Here is a 15,037-nt window from a genome sequence, read left to right as displayed (position 1 = left end):
TTAAAGAAATTTGCAAAAATGTAAAAAAAAAAAAATTTTGTTTAAAACCATTTTAACCCAAGGATTCAATCACAAATCTCATGTCCATATTTGTCTGGGTCTTCAATTCCAGTAGTGTTAAGTCCTTTGTTCTTTTTCAAAGTTGTTTTGGCTGTTCTAGATCCTTTGAATTTCTATATGAACTTGAGAATCAGCTTGCTGATTTCTACCAAAAAAAAAATGAAAAAAAAATATCCCTCCAGGGTTATGATTGAGATTTTATTGACTGTAGATCAATCTGAGGAAAACCAACATCTTAACAATGTTGAATCTCCTGATTTATGTACCTAGTATATATCTCCACCGATTTAGGTCTGGTTTCTCTCAGTAACATTTTATAGTTTTCAACATATAGAACTTCTATTGATAATGCTATTGTAAATGGTATTATTTAAAATTTGTGATATCTGATTGTTCATTGCTCATACATGGAAACATTTTTTGAATACTGACCCTGTATTCTGCAACCCTGTTAAACTCACTTACTAGTTTTAGAAGCTTTTCTAATATACGCATTTAGTGCAATAAATTTCTCTCTAAATACTGCTTTGTTATATCCTACTAATTTTGGCATTTTGTATTTTTATTTCCATTCAGTTCAAAATACTTTCTAATTTCCCTTTTGATTTCTTCTTTGACCCATAGCTTATTTAGAAGTGTGTTATTTAGTTTCTAAAAACTGGGGGATTTTGCAAATATTTTTCTGTTTAATTCCACTGTAGTCATAGAGGATACTTTATATGACTTGAATTCTTTTAAACTTATTGAGACTTGCTTTATGGCCCAGGTTATAGAATATCTCAGTTCTGTGTGCACTTAAAGAATGTGTGTGTGTGTGTGTGTGTGTGTGTGTGTGTGTGTGTGTGTGTGTGTGTGTGTGTGATTGGATGGAGTGCTCTGTAGCTGTCAGTTAGCTCAAGTTAATTGGCAGAGTGTGATTCAAGTCTTCTACATGCTTATTGATTTTCTATTTGTTCTATCAATTACTTATTTGTGCTGAAATCTCTGAATATAATTTTGGATTTGTCTCTTTCTCCTTGTACTTCTATCAGCTTTTGTTTCATGTATTTTGAAACAATGATTAGGTGCATACACGCTAAGGACTGTTACATCCTCCCAATGAACTGACTCCTTTATTATGAAATGACCCTCTTTATCCCTGGTAATAGTCTTTGCTCTGAAATCTACTTTGTCTGATATTAATGCAGCTACTCCCATTTTCTTTTGATTAGTGTTAGCATGAATATCTTTTTCCATCCTTTTTATTTCTTATATTTTTGTATCTTTATATTTAAAGAGGGTTTCTGATAGGCGGATAGCTTGGTCTTACTTTTTTATCCAATCTGATCATCTCTGCCTTTTAACTGGGTGTTTAGACCATTTATATTTCATGTGACTCAATATAATTGGGTTTAAGTCTACCATCTTGCTGTTTTCTATTTATCCCATATGTTCTTTGTTTTTTCTGTTTCCACCTTCAGATTAACTGAATATTTTTATAATCCCTATTTTCTCTCCTTTGTTGGCTTATTAACTATAACCCTTTGTTGTGTTTGGTAATTGCAATCATTGTTGCTTTTGTTATAGTCATTCATTTACAATGCTTGGTGTCAGTTTATTTATCTCTTGTAAAAATAAAATACAGTGTGTGTGTGAAGAAAAAAAAAAGGTACAGTTCAGGGGCTTTTAGTATATTTACGATGTTGTGCAACCATCACAGCTCATTTCAGAGCATTTTCATCACCCCAAATGGAAAACCCGCACCCACTAAGCAGTCATGCCCCATTCCCTCCTTCCCCTGCCCCCAGGCAACCACTAATCTACTTTCTGTCTCTATGGATTTGACAATTCTCCACATTTCATATAAAATCGTTATGTGGTCTTTTGTGTCTGGCTTCTTTCCCTTAGCATTGAGTTTTCAAGGTTTATCCGTGGTTTAGGACATGTCAGTGCTTCATTCCTCTTTGTGACGGAATAATATCCCATTGTATGGATGGACCACATTTTGTTTATCCTTTCATCCACTGATAGCCATTTGGGCTGTTTCCACTTTTTGGCTGTTCTGAATCGGGCTGCTGTGGTCTTGCTTTAGACTTTTGCAGCAGTCTCCCAGCTGAGTGACCTGTCTCCTACCTCTCCCTCCAAGCCAGACAGTTCTAAAAATTAAATCTAGGGACTTCCCTGGTGGTCCAGTGGTAAAGAATCCGCCTTACAATGCAGGGGACACGGGTTTGATCCCTGGTCAGGGAACTAAGATCCCACATGCCACGGGGCAACTAAGCCCACGCGCCACAACTACTGAGCTTGCGCGCCTCAACTAGAGAGCCTGCCTGCTGCAAACTACAATGCCCACATGCCCTGGAGCCTGCACGCCACAACTAGAGAGAAGCTCATGCACCTCAACGAAAATCCCGCATGACTCAACTAAGACCCGATGCAGCCAAAAATAAATAAAATAATAAATAAATCTTAAAAAAAATTAAATCTAAAACTTACCTATTTCAATGCTGCCACTGCCCATACAACAAGTCCAGGCTCCTTATAAGGGAGGGCTACTGTCCTGCAGAAGCAGGACCACCGCTGAGCCAGAAGGACCCTGGACACTCCCAACCCTGGGCCTCCCTACTCATTCCATCCTGGCCCCTACCCCAGAATGCCTGTCCTGCCCATGTCATGACCGCAGCAGGGCTGCAGGGAAGACACAGGGTTTGTTCATCAGGGTAGACATGGTCCTCCCTCCCACCGGCTGGAAGATACGACTCTCCATCCTTCCATTCCTTTGGTCCCCAATCAGGCTGATCCCTCAGCAAGTCCTGCTATATTTGTGCCCTTCCCCAAATTCATATGTTGAAATCCCAGCCCCCAAAGGTGATGATATTAGGAGGCGGGGCCTTTGGAAGGCGGTTACATCATGAGGGCAGAGGGAGACCGTGGTCCCTTCCGCCACGTGAGGACCCAGGAAGAAGGCGCGAACCAGGAACGGGACTCTCACCTGACGCTGCTGACAACTTGGTCTTTGACTTCCTGGCCTCCAGAGCAGCTAGAAATAAATGTCTGTTGTTTACACGCCACCCACGCTGTGGAATTTCACAGCAACCTGAACGGACTAGGACTGGTCCTCAGTAAACACCCCCTGCCCTGTTACCATCATCGGTCTTACCATTTTTAGCTTTCTCACTCTTCTTCTTCTTTGAATCCTGAGAGGAAGAACCACAAAATAAGTTCCTTGCTGGAGTGGGGGGATGCTGGGGAAAGGGTGGGTGCTCTCACCCCCGCCAGGGCCTCTCCTGGTCTCCTGGGGAGCAGCTGCCCGACCTGCCCGCTTGCCTGGCCCCTCGTACTCGAGAAGGCCGCCCACCATGCAGGTGACCCTTGCTGCGTCACCCCTCCAGCGCCCCCTCCTGTGGTTCTGGCCCCCCTCCCCCTCCCCGCCTCCCCCTCCCCGCCTCCCCCTCCCTCCCACAGCCTGGCCAGGCTTCTGTGGGCAGGGGAGGCCAGGGGCACTGCTGTACCCTGTAAAGCGTCAGCCTGTCGGTCTCCAAGGTACGGACCACCCCGAAGTTGCACACGGTGGACACGAATGGCTCCCCGGAGAGCAGGGGCTCCAGGTCCACCGGGCCACTGCCCAGCACCCGGAGGACGGGCGGGTCCTGGCGCAGATCCTTACGAAGCTCCTTCTTCTTGCTCCCCTTCTGCTCCTGTGGGGAGAGGCTGGGCGAGTGGAAGCGGGGAGCAGGGGGCCGAGGGAGCAGCCCCGCCCCCGGCCGCCCCACACAGAGGCACCTTGGCTGGTTCTTTCTCCCCTTTGCCTGCTTTGTCTTTCCCATCTTTTCCCTTCTTGTTTTTCTCTTCCTTGTCTTTCTCCTTCCCTTTCTTGTCCTTCTCTCCCTTTCCCTTCTTAGCAGCCGAGGGACTGTTGGGGGAAGGCGGCACCGCAGGCCAGGAGAGAATCTAGGGGACAGAAGCTGGGTTGGAGCTAGCCAGGATCTTTCTGGAAAGGCACCGAAACCCTGCCAACAAGGGAGCAGGGCTACAGATGCCCGACAGAAGAGCGGAACAGAGGAGAAGTGGGGCAGAGAAGTCAAAGACCACCCCTGGAGAATTCCAGCCTCCCACCTTCTCCTCCACGATGGTGACGGTGGTCCCTGAGAGCAGGAAGGCCTTGAGCCGCACCAGGTCCTTGAGCACGTGCTGCATCTCGTAGTTGCAGGGGATGACGTCAGACCAGGGCTTGCGGACTGTGCTAAAGAGAACTGTCCTTGGGGAGGGGAGATGGAGACATGGGGGCCATCACCCAGGGGGCTGTGCTGGGGACCAGGGACAAGGCTGGGAGGGCACTTTGAGAAGATGTGCACACGTGGGCACAGCGTGAGGCTGCGGGGTCAGGGAGGGCAGGGGACAGAGTAGAATGCAGAACGATAAACGCAGGTGTGGTCTGGGCCCTGTTCCCAGCCCGGTGAGCATCCTTACCCCGGGGATGGCCAGAGCCGGGGATCCAGGCGCGGCCGCAGCTTGGCCAGCTCTTCCGCAGAGTCCATGGGCCACGGCAAGGGCGCTGAGGCGTCGGACTCCTCCAGCTCCCTGGACTGGGACTGGGAGGCCAGCCCAGACCCTACAGAGTCTTCAGCCTCTTTGATGGGCTCTTTGGGAATGTCCTCACCCAGCTGTTCCGTGCTGGGCGGGGGCTTGACGATCTGCCACAGAAGACACGAAAACACGTCCAGGGCTGCTGGCCTCAGAGCTCTCACCTGACACTATGCGAACGTGGTGTAAACGGGCACCAGTGTCTGATGGATGTGAAGCAAAGCAAACACGTGGACTTAGGAGGCAGGAAGTTATAAAAAAAATTACCAGTCCTGTTTTTTCCTGAAAGTTCTATGTTAACAGTAAAAATAGTAACAACTTCCACATGAGCTGGGGACCCTCGTGTATTTTTGGTTCTTTTGGCCACGTCCTGCGGTACATGGGACCTTAGTTCCCTGACCGGGGATCGAACCCGCGCCCCCTGCAATGGAAGCGCAGAGTCTTAACCACTGGCCCGCCAGGGAAGTCCTGGCCCCAGGCATTTCTCCTAGTGGGATGACACCGTTGGGTTTTCGTGTGACAGGAAGGGAGCCGGGAGGTGTAGGGGCAGTTGAAGAACGTGGTGGGGAAGCCAGCAGCCTAGTCGCGAAACTCTGGGCTGCTCCCTTGTTATGTCCTTTGCTCCCATTTCAGGGGGCATGGGAAGGGGTGAACACAGTTGAGAATTACTCCGGCTGCAAGAAACAGGCTGAGCGGAAGCCAGTTTCCTGCTCAGAGTAGGGTATGAATTGGAAAGATCCACGTTAAGGGTTTTCCTGGGTCCCCAAAGCCGTTGTGCCTGCACAGGAGCCCCTGAGGACCCGAGAGCAGAGCCCCCACGGACACACCTCAGCCAGCACGCGGCCGTATTCATCTCCTTCGCCTTCCTCATCTTCCACAAACTCGTATGTTACATAATAGCTGTAAGTGATGAAAGGGCCTTGGGGCCCTGGTTCCGGGTCCAAGACCGAGGAGTCCAGAACCCCTCTGACATGTCCAACAGTCACCACTAACCGCGCCTCATGCGCCAGGAGATCTGCAGGGGGGAACGGGCAGGGGTGAGGGGAGCTGCGGGGAGGGACTGGGCAGGCAGACAGCAGGGGAGGGCAGGCGAGCTCAGCTCCTGCCTTCTTTCCTCGGAACAGGGCTGAGCCTCACTCTGCAGACTTGGGTTCGAATCCCAGCTCTACCAAGTTCAACACACCCGTGATTTGGGGTAAGTCTCTTTTGGACAAGAGGCCACTCTTAAGCCTTGTTTTCCTGACGTGTAAAATGGGAATGGTAGTCGCCTCTTTGCAGGAGAGTTACAGATGGAGACTATGTTACCTTAGCCCGTGCTGGTACTCAGTAGGCGTAGCTATTTTTATCAATGTATTGTCACCCTGACCTTGAGAAGGCTCTGGTGCAGCTTGTGCTGTGAGCCACAAGGGGGTGATCTCAAGCCACCACGGACGCCAAGAAACTAATTTAAAGAATGTTTCCCATTTGTCTAGGAAGGGAGGGGACTGTGATGGTCCCAGCCTCCCTACCATTTCTGTCGCCAAATCTCAATCACGACGATCAAAATCTGGGAGAGAACTCTGACCAAGAAGGTGACCTACACCTGACCAGGGTCTGGGTCAGCCAGGGAGCTGGATGACAGACAGACACGTGCAGCCAGTAGGGTAATGGTCGGGCCAGCAGGTCCCCCTAGCCCCCCACCCTGCCCTGCACATCGGCTCCCTCACCCCCGCTGTGGCTGAGCCCACGGAACAGATGCTTCTCGCTGGGTGCCACGGTGATGTCGTCCAGCACGCAGAGGCCAGACAGGCCGTCGATGATGAAGCCCCGGTAGCAGGGCACCAGGGCCAGCGGGTTCCCCTGCAGCACGAGCAACCTCAGGCGCTGCAGCGTTCGGAGGCCGGACACCATGCCCTGCAGGTCCGTCAGGTCGTTGAAGCTCAGGTCCAGGGAGATGAGGTTGGGCCTGGAAGGTGAGTGGGACCGCCGGAAGTCAAGAGGCCAGGTAAGCAAAGGGGTGGGGACAGGTAGCTGTGATCTGGCCACGGCACCTGCATCCCCCAGCACCCCGAGTCCCTGATGGACAAGACCTGGGGCTGAGGACGGGATGGGAGGCTGTGCCCATGCTCGACTCTCAAGCCTTGTGCTGCCCTTGACCTGGGTTAGCCCCCCTGTTGGGAAGGGGTTCCTGGTTCTCCCAGTGGCCTCCCTCCTTACTGTGGCATAGAGGTGGCCGCCGCCACATCCCGCCTCTACCGGACTTCTACGTATACAGACCTCTTCTCAGTTAACCGTCTATCTCCCATAGAGCCTAATACGGGGTTGTGCATCTAGAAGGCTCTCAGCAGAGAGGGACAAACTGGCGAGGAAGGTGGAGGGGAGCCTCTGAGCGGAGGAGCAGCGGGTGGGGGTAGGAGAGGTCAGTAAATAGGGGGGCCTCGGAAGAGGGTGCATGAGGCTCGAGGGGTCTAGAAGCTGGAGGACGCTCTCCAGAGTCAGACCAGCGCATGACCACAGGAAGCCATCTGGTTCATTTCCTGGGGGACGTGGGTGAAGAAGAACTGGCCGGTGAGGACAGAGGAGGTGCCCTGCACACCGACCTGGAGGAGAGGGCCTTCCTGCTGCACAAAGCAGAAAGCAAATCAATTTCAGCCCTGAGAACAGAGGTGCAAAAACAAACAAACAGAACCCAAACCCACGAGGGGACTAAGCATCACACAATCCCGCCATCACGTGTGACGGCCTCCCAGCTGTGGAGTTCAGGAACTTCAACTCCCCTCCCTCCCCCCTCCCATCCTGCCCGCGATGTTGGCCAGCCAGTGACGAAAACCCCCGAGAAGAACGTTTCATGCTGACCGGCACACAGATTCTACCCAATATCAGCCTCCTTCAAGAGAACTGGTGGAAACCTCAGCAAAATTGATTTGCAGGAAGTGAATCCTTTTAAATTCAAAACAGCAAAAGACGGAGGTTTCACACATGCATGTGTTGCTATGAAATCCATACTCAGCATGAAGCAGGTTACGTTACCAGAAGTCTGTTTTCCAAATCAAAACCCAGAACACTTAGAACTCTGTCCATGGTACGAGCCTGAACTCAGCTGTCACACCAAGTCCAAAGTGTATGTTTCCTTCCTGTGCTACACACCCTGACGGCTGAGGTCAGTGGAGGGAAGGGATCCGGAATTGTACACGGCCAAGGCTGTGAAGAGGCAGCTCGGCCAAGAGTAGGGAAAGGGGAGGAAGGAGGAAATTAGGGTCAGAGAGACGGACCTTCCACGAGCACGTTCCCAGGAGGCCTGGGAAACAGGGCAGCGATGTTGCCCTGCGCCTCGTGCCCCTTCTGGGCTGTGAAGAAAGGAACAGTCATGAACGTCAGCCCGGGGAAGTGCTGCCCAGGATGCTGAGCCCCAGGAATCCTCAGAGCTTCTCTGACAGGCCTCCCTGGCCCCGATTCCTCTGATGGATTTTCACGGATGGTATCTGAGGCCCTGAGACTCCTCAGATCCAGCGTTTCAGTTTCCCACTGCTCACCCACCAAGAAGACAAGGTCTAACCGAGAGCTGTCTGTAGGGCAGCAGTTCTCAGCTGGGGGTGGTTCTGCCCCCCAGTGGACATGTGGTGCTGTCTGGAGACCTGCTGGCTGTCGCAGCTGGTGTGGGGTGGGTGCTACTGGCATCTGGTGGGTAGAGGCCGGGGGTTCTGCTCCACCTATGGCAGTGCCCAGGACGGCCCTCACAACCAAGAATTAGCTGGCCTGAGTGTCAACAGAAACCCTGAAGCAGAAGGTCCCACTCATTCCCACTACCTCTTGGTGTCCTTCCCTGGGCCTCAGGGGGTTTTTTGTTTATGGGGTCAGAGAAATAAATCCTAGGTCCAGACTTAACAGTCAACCAGGAGTTATTATAGAAAAGAGCAAAGCTGAGTTCTCCAAGTCACCAGCATAGAATGGCCCAAATCTAATGCTCGACCCCTCCCTCCCTCTTTCCACGTGGGGCTCCCGAGTTACCAGTAATCACTGGTGACATATAGACTCTCCAGGGGGCCCAGAAGCTTGTTGTGACCCAACCCCAAGTGCTGGAGCCTTGGGGGCGGGTGGGTGCACAGACACTCCATGCTGGTCATCTTGTTGCCGTAGAGCTCCAGCACCTGCGACGCGGGTGGAAAGACAGCCCATGAGCCCAGACAAAATGGAACCCACTCCCTGCTTCCACCCTGGGCAACTCAGGAGAGGAATTACGAAGTACTCATGCCTCGTCTCCCTGTGCCCACCTGGACCCCCTTCTAAGAATCCTGGAAGAAAATATTCCCGCAGCAGGTGTCAGAAAGTTTCTTTTCCGATGAAAAGACAACCCTCAGAAAGGGAGAAAATATTTGCAAATGAAGCAACTGACGAAAGATTAATATCCAAAATATACAAACAGCTCATGCAGCTCAATATTAAAAAAAACCAATAACCCAATCAAAAAATGGGCGGGGCGGAAGACCTAAATAGACATTTCTCCAAAGTGAGCATACAGATGGCTAAGAGGCACAAGAAAAGATGCTCAACATCACTAATCATTAGAGAAATGCAAATCAAAACTACAGTGAGGTATCACCTCACACCGGTCAGAATGGCCATCATTTAAAAAAATCTACAAACAGGGCTTCCCTGGTGGCGCAGTGGTTAGAAATCCACCTGCCAATGCAGAGGACACAGGTTCGAGCCCTGGTCCTGGAAGATGCCACATGCCGTGGGGCAACTGGGCCTGTGCGCCACAGCTACTGGGCCTGCGCTCTAGAGCTCACGAGCCACAACTGCTGAGGCCCGTGCGCCTAGAGCCCATGCTCCGCAACAAGAGAGGCCGCCGCAATGAGAGGCCCGCGCACCGCAATGAAGAACAGCCCCCACTCTCCACAACTAGAGAAAAACCCGCACGCAGCAACGAAGACCCAACACAGCCAAAAATAAATAAATCTAAAAAAAATCTACAAACAATAAATGCTGGAGAGGGTGGGGAGAAAAGGGAACCCTCTTGCACTGTTGGTGGGAATGTAAATTGATACAGCCACTATGGAGAACAGTATGGAGGTACCTTAAAAAACTAAAAATAGAATTACCATACAACCCAGCAATCCCAGTACTGGGCATATATCCTGAGAAAACCATAATTCAAAAAGACACGTGCACCCCAATGTTCATTGAAGCACTATTTACAGTAGCCTGGACATGGAAGGAACCTAAATGTCCATCAACAGAGGAATGCATAAAGAAGATGTGGTACATATATACAATGGAATATTACTCAACCATAAAAAGAATGAAACTCGGTCATTTACAGAGACGTGGATGGACGTAGAGAGTGTCATACAGAGTGAAGTAAGTCAGAAAGAGAAAAACAAATATCATATATTAATGCATATATGTGGAATCTAGAAAGATGGTACAGATGATCTTATTTGCAAAGCAGAAATAGACACAGATGTAGAGAACAAATGTATGGCTACCAAGGGGGAAAGTGGGGGTGGTAGGAATTGGGAGATTGGGATTGACATATATACACTATTGATACTATGTATAAAATAGGTAACTACTGAGAACATACTGTAGAGCACAGGGAACTCTACTTAATGCACTGTGGTGACCTAAATGGGACCAAAATCCAAAAGAGAGGGGATATATGTATACGTATAACTGATTCATTTTGCTGTACAGTAGAAACTAACACAACATTGTAAAGCAACTATACTGCAATAAAAATTAATCTTAAAAATTAAAAAAAAAGTTTCTTTTCCTGTTGTGAAGGAAACTTTAAAATATGGAGTGGAGGTGATGTCGGAGAGAGTGGGAAAGGAAATGGGTTAACACTTTTTAAAAATTTATTTATTTTTATTTTTGGCTGTGTTGGGTCTTCATTGCTGCACGTGGGCTTTCTCTAGTTGTGGCGAGCGGAGGCCACTCTTCATTGCGGTGCGCGGGCTTCTCATTGTGGTGGCTTCTCTTGTCGTGGAGCATGGGCTCTAGGCGCACAGGCTCAGTAGTTGTGGTGCACGGGCTTAGTTGCTCCGCGGCACGTGGGATCTTCCCGGGCCAGGGCTTGAACCTGTGTCCCCTGCATTGACAGGCAGATTCATAACCACTGCGCCATCAGGGAAGCCCCGAGTTAACAGTTTTGCAATTTCTCGACTCATGGCAGTTGTCTCTGGCAAAGCCAAAGGGCCCCTGGCTGGAATAGGGAATAAACCCAAAGATAACAGAGTTCTTGTATTTCTCCTCCAAGGCCTTGCCTGCTTTCTTCTTGAGCCCAGTACTGAGCCATACTTCTGAGCCTCTTCTGCCACAAAATCTACTAGTCTCAGCATTTAATTTAAAATTGAGACCATTTTGATATGCTCAGCTGAAGACTCGTAATAAAGCCTGGCCTACCTCTTTTTGGGGCTTCCCTGGTGGCACAGTGGTTAAGAATCTGCCTGCCGGGCTTCCCTGGTGGCGCAGTGGTTGAGAGTCTGCCTGCCGATGCAGGGGATACGGGTTTGTGTCCCTGTCTGGGAGGATCCCACGTGCCGCAGAGCGGCTGGGCCCGTGAGCCATGGCCGCTGAGCCTGCGTGTCTGGAGCCTGTGCTCCGCAACGGGAGAGGACGCAGCAGTGAGAGGCCCGCGTACCGCAAAAAAACAAACAAACAAAAAAATCTGCCTGCCAATGCAGGGGACATGGGTTCGAGCCCTGGTCTGGGAAGATCCCACATGCCGCGGAGCAACTAAGCCCGTGAGGCACAACTACTGAGCCTGTGCTCTAGAGGCCACGAGCCATAACTACTGAGCCAGCGTGCCACAACGACTGAAGCCCGTGCGCCTAGAGCCCGTGCTCCACAACAAGAGAAGCCACCACAATGAGAAGCCCACGCACTGCAACAAAGAGTAGCCCCCGCTCGCCACAACTAGAGAAAGCCCACGCGCAGCAGTGAAGACCCAACACAGCCAAAAATAAATAAATTTATTAAAAATAAAGTAGTCTTTAAAAAAAAAGCCTGGCCTACCTCTTTTTAAAACTTTTCTATTGTGGTAAAATGTATATAATTTGCCATTTACCCTTTTTAAGTGGACAATTCAGCAGCATTAAGTACATTCACTTAATGTACAACCATCATTACTATCCATTTCCAAAATTTTTCATTACTCAAACAGAAACTGTGTACCCATTAAGCTATAACTCCCCAATCCTTCCCCCTGGTAACCACTCATCTACTCTCTGTCTCTATGGATTTGCCTCTTCTAGATATTTCATGCAGTGCAATCATTTAATACGTGGCCTTTTGTGTCCGGCCTCCTTCACTCAGCATCATGTTTTCAAGGTCATCCATGTTGTACATATGTCATTCCTTTTTACGACAGTGTGGACAGACCACATTTTGCCGCTCCATTCATCTGCTGATAACAAGCGGGCTGTGTCCACCTGCTGGCTATTGTGAATAGCGCTGCTGTGAACACTGGCATACAGGAATCTGTCTGATTCCTGCCTTGTATTCTTTGGGGTGTATACCTAGGAAGGGAATTGCTGGGTCACGTGGAAATTCTAGGTTTAACTTTTTGAGGGATCAGGCCTACCTCTCCAAAGCCTGAGGCTGGCCCTTAGCACAGTCACGATGGCCAAACCTTCTGGGGGGGGGGGGGGGGCAGGCAGAGGAGGGGCAGGGCCTCCGGGCAGCATTGGCTCCAAGACCTGGAATAGAACCTGGGCTCCTTTACCTTGAGAGTTGGGGGCAGGTTGGTGGTGTCAATCTCCTTGATTTGATTAGCACTCAGCACCAACTCTTCAAGCTTCACAAATTTCAGGAGGTCGTTGTCCACCAGGCTCACCTGGAAGGGAGGAAAGGGAGCACAGAGCTCCAGTGCGTGAGGCGGCACTGGAGTGAGGACGGCAATGGCACGTGCATCTGCAGAGAGTGACCGCCCCACACCCCAAACCCTTTCCTCTCTTGCACGCCTTTCCTGCCAGGATTCGAGTGCCTCGGCTGCCGCAGTGGCCTGTCACCTCTCAACCCTCACCCCTCCTCTGACTGTAGGTGTTGGACAACTTCCAGCTCATGTCCTGTGTCCCTTGTTGGACCGTCAGCTCCTGAAGCCAGGAATCCATCTTCTCCGCTGTCTACCCCAGAGCCACAGTGGATCCTATGGTCTTAAGGAATCATTCTAGTTTACACCCAGCAGCGTCAGACCAGAAGCTTCAGGGGTCTGTCTGTGAATCCTCAGTTGACTTTGGCTTCAAGGACATTAGGGGCCCTTCCCGGCTGGGCCTGCCTTCTCTGGGGTAACAGACTAGGCCAGCTCGCCAGGATTGTTGGCCCTGCTCTGTGGACAAGCTGGTGAGATTAATCAGGGGAGGGCAGAGCTAGGTCTTACCACCAAGGCCTGTAAGGGGAATGGCCCCCCCAACACCAACCCTGTACCTGGTGTTCGCCCCCAGTGCTCACCTGCTTGTCCACCACCCGTAGCGACCTGAAGTAGGTGTAGAAGAAGCTGTCTTTGAGCATCAGGGGATTCTGGATGGCCAGCTCTCTCAGAAAACGGTCCTCAGCGCTTGAGCCCTCCAGCAGGGCCCAGGGTGAGTGGGGGCTGCAGACCAGGCCCAGCAGGGCATCCACCGTCTCCTCCCCGGGGCCCACAGCGTCCTCCTCTCGGGGGATCAGCTCCCGCCATGCTCGGTAAGTTTGAGGAAGAAAGCGCGACTTATTCTGCAGAAGTGGAGGCAGAGAATTTCTCTCGTTATGACTCAGCCCCTCTCAAGGACTCAAAACTCTCAAAATGGAATCGATTGTTAAACAGGACAATCAGGGAGAGTTTAGAAGCCAGGAGGTGCAAAAGGCAATCTGTGGGCTGTAACGAGCCAAGGAAAGGTTTTTGAAGAACAGGCGGCCAAGCCTGCAAAGGTAAATTCAGAACCTTTAGATGCCAGAAGTGGAGGATGAAAGACTTCGGTCCTGGAGTTCACTCTCTCCCACTCCTTCCTCTTGAGAGACATCTATCTATGAAACCCGCAAGTTCAGCACAATGCCAGGCACACAGTAGGTGCCCAATCCATGTTTGTTGTTGAAACAAATAAATTAGTTCCTTGACTGGTATCTCAGTTTTCTCTTCTATGAAACTGGACACCAGCCGACAAGAGTAGGTGGGGCCCCAGCTTCCCACCAAGTCCCCGGGAACCCTTCAGGACTCAAGCCTTCCGGGCACACCTGGGAAGCCCCCCGGGTTCTCAATGTCATGCTCCTTGTGCACTTAGGTGATGAGGATGGCCCCTGTGGCCACAGCACAGCAGGGTCCTAACTGCAAACCTTGCTCTCAGGATGAGCTTTTCACCCCAAAGGAGCCCGGTGTCTTTAAGACAGCCAGTCGCCTGCCCCAGATCCGCCTGATGCGCTCGGGATGGGGTCCTGCTCTGGTGGTGGTGGTGGGGGGGGTCCCTGCCCTCCACCCTACGTCAGCGCCCACAGGCCCCGGGGGGGCCTATCCCGTCCACCCCTGCAGTGTCCCTGTTCCCACAATCCATCCCCATCCCCCCACCACCCCGGTCAGGACGCTCCCTAAACGCCCAGACGCAAACATCCTCTCAGGTTTCTCCAGACCAGCCAACTCCTGGGGCTGGTGGCCCGCTCAGCACCCGGGGCCAGCACCACCCCGACCCCGCTCTCCGCCCCTAGGCCCCGGCCTGGCCCCTGGTCAGTCCCCTCCGTCCCCCAGAGCCCCGAGCCCCTCCTCCAGCCGCCCCGCCAGCGCCCGCACCCAGCTGCCCGTGCCGCACGGGAACTCGTGCAGACACAACTTCCGCAGGTGCTCCCGGACCGCGGCGCTCACTGTCAGGGCAGGCGACGCCATGATCGCGCGTTCTCCACGCCACCCGGTTGCTAGGCAACCGCCAGGACGCGCGCGTGCGCCAGGGCCGGGCGCGTGCTCCAGCAAGCGGGGGCGCGCGCCCGCGCCGGCCCTCGTGAAACCCACTTCCTCCCCTTGCGGGCGAAATTTTCCCCAGCCGGGAATCTGAGACCCCGACTCAGCCCCACGTTCGCTGGGTTAAAAATACACTTCCCCACCACAGCCTGGGGGTTATAACCTTGGGGGCCCCCAGCAGGTACTGAGCGCTTCCCAGTTGTTAATCTGTTTCTATTTCTACTCCGAACCCCCTCGGAATGAAGTGTTAATTCTCATCCCTGTTTGGCAGAACTGGAGAGGAGAAATGAGCCCAAGGCCAAATAATCTGAACACTCTCATCAGTGGATTCTAAAGTGGATTTCTTTAATCCCTGAGTTAGGGGTTTTAATCACTGCCCAACTATACAACCCGTTTAGCACCAAGGCCCCATTTCAGACCCGTCCAATCTCATTCATCTCTCCATCCTCCCAGCACCTAGCCCACTGCCCGACATTCTAGGGACTCCTGGGCACCGGTTCGTGAAATTAA

At 51.6% G+C, this 15,037-nt stretch overlaps 1 protein-coding gene across 1 annotated transcript; it reads right to left on the bottom strand.

Moving 5' to 3' along the window:
- Positions 1-173: 173 nt before the first annotated feature.
- Positions 174-14,455, bottom strand: LRRC43 (leucine rich repeat containing 43; the record flags this gene model as incomplete). Its single annotated transcript, XM_082852888.1, has 13 exons — positions 174-205; positions 3,032-3,079; positions 3,200-3,236; positions 3,552-3,737; positions 3,823-3,990; positions 4,156-4,297; positions 4,510-4,733; positions 5,451-5,638; positions 6,330-6,568; positions 8,611-8,750; positions 12,332-12,442; positions 13,057-13,317; positions 14,363-14,455. The coding sequence occupies 13 exons, from the start codon at positions 14,453-14,455 to the stop codon at positions 174-176; spliced, it is 1,869 nt and encodes a 622-aa protein (XP_082709014.1).
- Between the last annotated feature and the right edge of the window lie 582 nt (positions 14,456-15,037).

Source organism: Leucopleurus acutus (assembly GCF_964270905.1).
Source record: "Leucopleurus acutus genome assembly, chromosome: 13".
NCBI classification, from domain to species: domain Eukaryota; kingdom Metazoa; phylum Chordata; class Mammalia; order Artiodactyla; family Delphinidae; genus Leucopleurus; species Leucopleurus acutus.
Note: the sequence above shows the minus strand (reverse complement) of the source record. Positions and strands in the feature narration are given on the sequence as shown.